Below are 6,447 nucleotides of genomic sequence, written 5' to 3'. Positions count from 1 at the left end.
TTCTTTACGCTTATTGAAGTTAAATCCAACCGGTAATGTCGATACTTCTAAATAATCATAAAAGATTTACCAAGGGTTTTTTTCCTCTAACGAACAATTTAACAATTTAATGCAAGTGACATGCTTGGGCGGAAAGTTCATTGTTTCTCAAATATTAAATGTAATGGGCTATTCTAATTCTTTCTGAATTCATGTGAAATTTTCATATATTAATAATTCAAGGACGGTAAATAGTTAATTATCGACTTTGGATTCACTAAATTGGTCAATTTCCCTGTGGGGTCGCATTAAATTTGGATAAGATATTTTTTATTGCATTTATCCTACTGCTGTGTGGGGCTTCTGCAAGTTGCAGCCTTTTGCTGAAAATCATACGTAATTATAAATGTTAAGTATCCAAGTTGGCAAGTTGTGAGTTTCATTTGGCAGGGGAATTCACTTAATAAAGTTGGTTAAAGTAAACGCAAAGTAAAGGGGACTGTAGGGCCCACCCTGTGGCTGCCGTCCCGACCTTTATCTTTTTCGAAGTGCATCAAAGGAGATTCAGATTCCATGAGCCAAAATTATCCACCAGCAAAACCTACTGTCAAATTCTTCCCTCTTTTTTCACTATTCCTTCTCCTTTAGATTCAAGATCAACCGAGAACTTGATTATACTGAAAAAGAAAACCTTTAGTTAGAGGGTGTTTTATCCACTTTAGTGAACCTACTTGGTAGAAATGTTAGAATTTAGACCAATGTGTGTCACGACTCAAAATCACACCACAGGCGTCATGATGTCATTTAGTCTCTAAGACTAAGTAAACCGATCATAATAATAATTTAAGCCATTTAAAAAAAAAATTCAAGTGTCAAAACCAACAACGGAAATATTCAAACAACCTCTCAAGACTGGTAATAGTGAGTCACGAACTCTAACTGAATATATGAAATGATCTCAAGGATCGAATATACAATACTGTTCAAATAATAATTGACAGTACAATAAAATAGAAGGACTCAAAGGGACTGCGAAGATCAAGCAGCTCTACCTTGAATCCTTGCGATCAACACACTAACTCTGCTCGAGTCCAATATCTCTGGTACCTAGCTCTGCACAAAAATGTGCAGAAGTGTAGTATGAGTACATCACGGTCGGTACTCAGTAAGTATCAAGACTAACCTCGGTGGAGTAGTGACGAGATACAGTCAGGACATTCACTGGTCTAATAATCTGTGCAATATAGCATACAAAATAACAGAAAATAAATAGCAATGATGGCAACAAGAATCAATCAAGGATATAAACAATAAGGCCACAAGAACACCATAAATATTGCCCAAACGAATAATGAACACAAGTACAACCAAGTAATCAAGTCTTTCAAATATAAATCTTTCACCTATAAGTTTTTCAAATAAAAATCTTTAGAATATAATCCTTTCAAATAAATATATTTCGAATATAATCCCTTCAAATAAATATATTTCGAATATAATTCTTTCAAATAAATAGCCTTTAATATAATTCTTTCAAATAAAAGTCACCCTGTGACACCTCATTTCATAATCATAAAAATACGGGTCTTAGCTCATTTTCATATTTTCGTAATACAGGTCTCAGCCCACTTTCATATTTCCACGGCACATCGTGCCCATATTTTTATCACAACTGCACAGGCAACTCACGTGCCAAAATATCAATATATAAGATTTACACGGATAACTCACGTGCCAATAATAAAATCATCATTTACTCGCGGCAACTCGTGCCCATATCTCATTTCACAATTGCACGGACAACTCATGTGCTAATATCATAATCATTATATATCCACGGCACCTCGTGCCCATATTTCATATCACAACCGCATGGACAACTCACATGCCAATAACATAATCCGTCCGGCAATAGCCATAGACTTACAATTTCAACATGTATTAAACTGTTATCAAATTTACTAAATTAACAAAACAAGTTGCACAAGATATAAAAGAAATCACAAGAAAATCACAATATCACATAAAAATCACCAACACAATAATCCCACATCATCACAGATCATCCCTGCCAATAGCCACCCTTATCTCTCCTATAGCCACCATTATCACTCCATATAATAGTCACCCTTATCCCTCCGCCCCGACAATATCAATAGCCAGCCACCCTTATCTCTTCGCCCCGACAATATCAGTAGCCACCTTTATCCCTACGCCCTGACAATATCAATAGCCACACTTATCGCTCCTATAGTCACCCTTATCACTCCTATAATAGCCACTCTTATCACTCATATATTAGCCTCCCTTATCGCTCAGTTTAATAGCCTCCCTTATCACTCCGCCCAGACAATATCCCAACACATATAACAACAATGAAATGCCATCCTTATACCTGTATAATATTAACAATGGAATGCCACCCTTATACGCCGTACAACATTAACCTAAATCACACAATAATTTACACAGAAGATTATCACAACAACACCACATAATCAACTCATAATTACAAATTGCCCGTAGGCCACAACCTTTCTAAAAGTACAACGAAATCAATTAATTTCACAACAAATAGCCCAAGGCTCCACACAACGTATATAAAACCTCAAAAATAATAACAAGGATGGAAAAATAGCTCAGCACAGGACAACGCCTTCTTTAATCCAAATTTCAGATAAATATACAAATGCCTCCTTTTAAACTTATTTAATTAATTATTTTCAGGAAATGTCAACTCAACAAACACGCGGAATTCACATAAAAATTAAAGTGGTAATCACACCAAATTATCATATAAAAATAAATTCGACAAACAAGGATTTGAGGTATGGCAAATAGAGGATTTAATAAATGCCAAAAATTATCTAATTTAATACATAAAAAAATGCCTAAGACTTTAAACCAATAAAATTTGCACATATAAGCCCGAGTACGTACTCGTCACCTCGCGTACACGGATTTCAATCACACAATTTCCATATAAAACTCAATGTCTAAGGAGTAATTACCCCATTCAAGGTTAGGCAAGATACTTATCTTTTTGAAGTTAGGCCGATATTCCAAAATAGCCTTCTTGCTTGAATTGACCTTCGGACAACTCAAATCTATCCAAATTAATTCTAAACCTCATTAAAATTCATCGGAAACAATTCCGGATAATATAACGTCGACTTAAAATTTCATATTAAAAAGTCAACCAAAAGTCAACGTGGGGCCCGCTTCTCGGAACCCGACAGAAATTTTACGAAATACGAACACGCATTTCGATACGAGTTCAACCATACCAATTTTATCAAATTTCGATAATAACTCGACCTCCAAATCTTAAATTTCCGTTTTGGAAAAGATTTTACAAAAATTCCAATTTTTTCCATTTAAATCCGAATTAAATGATGAATATAACCATAGATTTATGAAATATAATCACTTTCGGATATAGGACACTTACCCAAGTTAAAGTCTTGAAGAAATCCTCAAAATCGCCCAAGAACCGTGCTCCAAAAATCCAAAACAAAATGAAGAAAATGACCACTTTTGGTCCTTAAGTGTCTGCCCAATAAAAACACTAATCTGGTCGCTAAAAGTGCCAAATCAGGTCGCTAAAGGTGTGCACCTGAACTGTTTACACCAGCAATTTATTTTTCACTGAAAAGGCTCTAACTCCATCATATGAACTTGGAATTCGACGATTCTTGTTCCTATGAGACACAAATAATAATACGAACCTAGTCGTTTAATCAAAACTCAATTCAGAGCTCATTTGCTCAATGCGATACCAACTTCGCTCGTTAAACAATTAACTCATGTTTCGCGCTAAAAACCCAATCGCGACTTGATGAAATTAGACCAAACATTCCAGATCATTCATATAATTCATTATAAAACTCCAGGAAGTCTCGAAATCGAATTTCGATCTGTAGAACTAAAAATGGACCTTTGGATCATTACATTCTTATGCTCAAAACAATAACAAAACACCAAACACATTAAAAACACATCCAAAAACTCATGTGAGCCCTATGGGACCCACCAAGTATACTAACAAGTCCCAAAATACAATACAAACTTAGTCGAAGCTTCAAACTACGTCAAAAAATGTCGAAATTACGAATCGCACCTCGAATCGAATTATGAGTTTTCAAATCTTCCAACTTATATATTTTGCGCCGAAACGTATCAAATCAATCCGGAATGACTTCAAATTTTGCACACGGGTCATAAATGACATAATGGACCTGTTTTAATTTTCGGAATCGAATTTTGATCCCGATATCAATAAAGTCAACCCTCGGTCAAACTTTCGCCAAAATGCGTCGAATTGACCTACGGACTTCCAAATCCAATTCCGAACATACGCCTAAATCCAAAATCACCATACGAAACTATTGGAATCATCAAAATTCCATTCCTCAGTCGTTTGCTCAAAAGTCAAAACTCTGGTCAACTCTTTTCATTTAAGCTTCAAAAGTAAGAATTGTTTTCGAACATTCCAAAAACCAAACTCGACCGCACACGTACGTTATAATACATATTACGAAGCTGCTCGGTGCCTTAAACCGTTGAACAGGATGCCAATTCACAAAACGACAAGTCGGGTCGTTACAATGTGTCACAAGTTCAAATACAACAACAACAACAACAACAACAACAATAATAATCTAGTATAATCCTACTAGTGGGGTCTGAGGAGGGTAGTGTGTACGCAAATCTTACCCCTACCCTGGGATAGAGAGGCTGTTTCCGGTAGACCCTCGGCTCCCTTCCTCCAAGAACTCCCCACCTTGATTTTGGGGTAACTCAAACTCACAATCTCTTGGTTGGAAGTGGAGGGTGCTCACCACTAGAGCAAACAACGGAAAAGATGAAGATATTTTGCATCTTTCTGTGTTCTCTTTTGCAATTACAAATTGAAATTGGACACCGCTATACACCTCCTTAATTAACTAAATTCAACCTCCAATGGTGCATAAAATTCTGAATCTATCATTCCTAGATTTTCCTTAGAGAGCATTCATAAGATTTGGTTTTCTTTTTTTATTTAATTTTCTTTTGGGAGGATGGACCATGTAAAGAAGAAGGGATGGTTAGAGGAGAAGAGATTTAACCCCTGGCATCTTCTGCACCTTGGGTGATGCAGGGTAAATAGACTCCAGTCTCCAGGCCATAATTTTGTTACAGAGATATTATTCACAAGCTTAAAAGTTTTTGGAATGACAGCAAATTTAGTTTAAGGATTATGAGCCGAGGGTCTCCGGAAAACAGCCTCTCTATCCCTCCGGGATAGGGGATAGGGTTAAAATTTACGTATACTCTACCCTACTCAGACTCCACTAGTGAGATTCTACTGGATTTATGTTGTTGTTTTTTGTTGATTATCATGAATCTAAAGTATGTACAGATAATCAAAGAGAGCACAATCTTGAAATCATTATCTATTCCTGAGCAATGACCATTCCTCTCGAAACAATCAATGCTTACAAGAATAAGTATTACTAATATCAACCAATCTTGTTTGGAAAAAATATATCAAGCAGCTCTAGCACCAAGATTCACCATCCTTTTTGGCAAGTCAGCTGGCTCAATGAAAAATCCCCTTCTCACAAGTGTTCTTGGAACTGTGACTGTCAAAACACCATCTCTATAACTAGCACAAATTCCATTCATATCCACCATTCCAGGTAGCCGAAATTTCCTCATGAAACTCCTTGTTGGTCCTGTAGTTTCATTGGCAGCTTCAGTTCTTATTATCAGGTATCTTGAATCCTCAACTTCCACCTTTATTTCCTCTTTCTTCAGACCTATCCAAAAAATAAAAACATTCATTCAAAACTCAAGAAAATTAATACCCGATACAGGACAAAGTAAAGGGTGTTTAAAGGGAAAAAAAGTCTATTTAAATCCCCTACTGAATTTTGATTCTTTTTTTTGTTTTACCTGGAAGATCAGCAGAATATATGTGAGATTCAGGGGTCTCTCTCCAATGAACATAATTCTCAGGAATGAAATGATAGGGAAAGAGGAGAGGAGAGGTGAAGAAAGAATTCCATGTTGAGGGGTGGAAGGTTGAGAACTCCATGTTCTTGGAAAATAGAGAGAAGAGGATTTGGGAAGAAAACTTGGTGGCTGCAAGAGAGGTTGGTTGTGTTTTAGGGGATGAAAAGAGTGTTGATTTTGACCTTATATAAGCCTAGCCAAGATTGGTGGCATTGGTGATCTTGTTAGGCTTTTCATTAAAATAATGATTGGCTCCTCAATTCTTTGAAGGGAAAAAGCAAATATATCTATCCTGAACAAAGAGATGCATATGAGTTGCTACTTGCAAGTTTGGGCGTCTAATAGTGAAGTGACAAATCCAACCCAATTTTAGAAGAATCAAATAAAATAATTAACTACTTAGACAAGTGGGAAATGTTTCCTCTATTTTACTCTTTTAGGACTTTCGGAGATGATTTCCTTTTTACTTTA

General features: G+C 36.1%; 1 protein-coding gene across 1 annotated transcript; it reads right to left on the bottom strand.

Moving 5' to 3' along the window:
- Positions 1-5,403: 5,403 nt before the first annotated feature.
- LOC107789107 (15.4 kDa class V heat shock protein) lies at positions 5,404-6,234 on the bottom strand. Its single transcript, XM_016610874.2, has 2 exons — positions 5,917-6,234; positions 5,404-5,780 (listed from the first exon to the last, which is right to left on the bottom strand). Exons 1-2 carry the CDS (start codon positions 6,056-6,058, stop codon positions 5,509-5,511), a joined length of 414 nt encoding a protein of 137 aa, XP_016466360.1. The 5' UTR covers positions 6,059-6,234; the 3' UTR covers positions 5,404-5,508.
- Between the last annotated feature and the right edge of the window lie 213 nt (positions 6,235-6,447).

This window comes from Nicotiana tabacum, chromosome 17 (assembly GCF_000715075.1).
Source record: "Nicotiana tabacum cultivar K326 chromosome 17, ASM71507v2, whole genome shotgun sequence".
In the NCBI taxonomy this organism is placed as follows: domain Eukaryota; kingdom Viridiplantae; phylum Streptophyta; class Magnoliopsida; order Solanales; family Solanaceae; genus Nicotiana; species Nicotiana tabacum.
Note: the sequence above shows the minus strand (reverse complement) of the source record. Positions and strands in the feature narration are given on the sequence as shown.

Bases quoted from the DNA above. Each gene is read 5' to 3' on its own strand.
- LOC107789107 (XM_016610874.2), bottom strand. From the start codon at position 6,058: ATGGAGTTCTCAACCTTCCACCCCTCAACATGGAATTCTTTCTTCACC. The intron at 5,781-5,916 runs GTAAAACAAAAA...TTTTTTGGATAG, and splicing joins ATATTCTGCTGATCTTCCAG to GTCTGAAGAAAGAGGAAATA.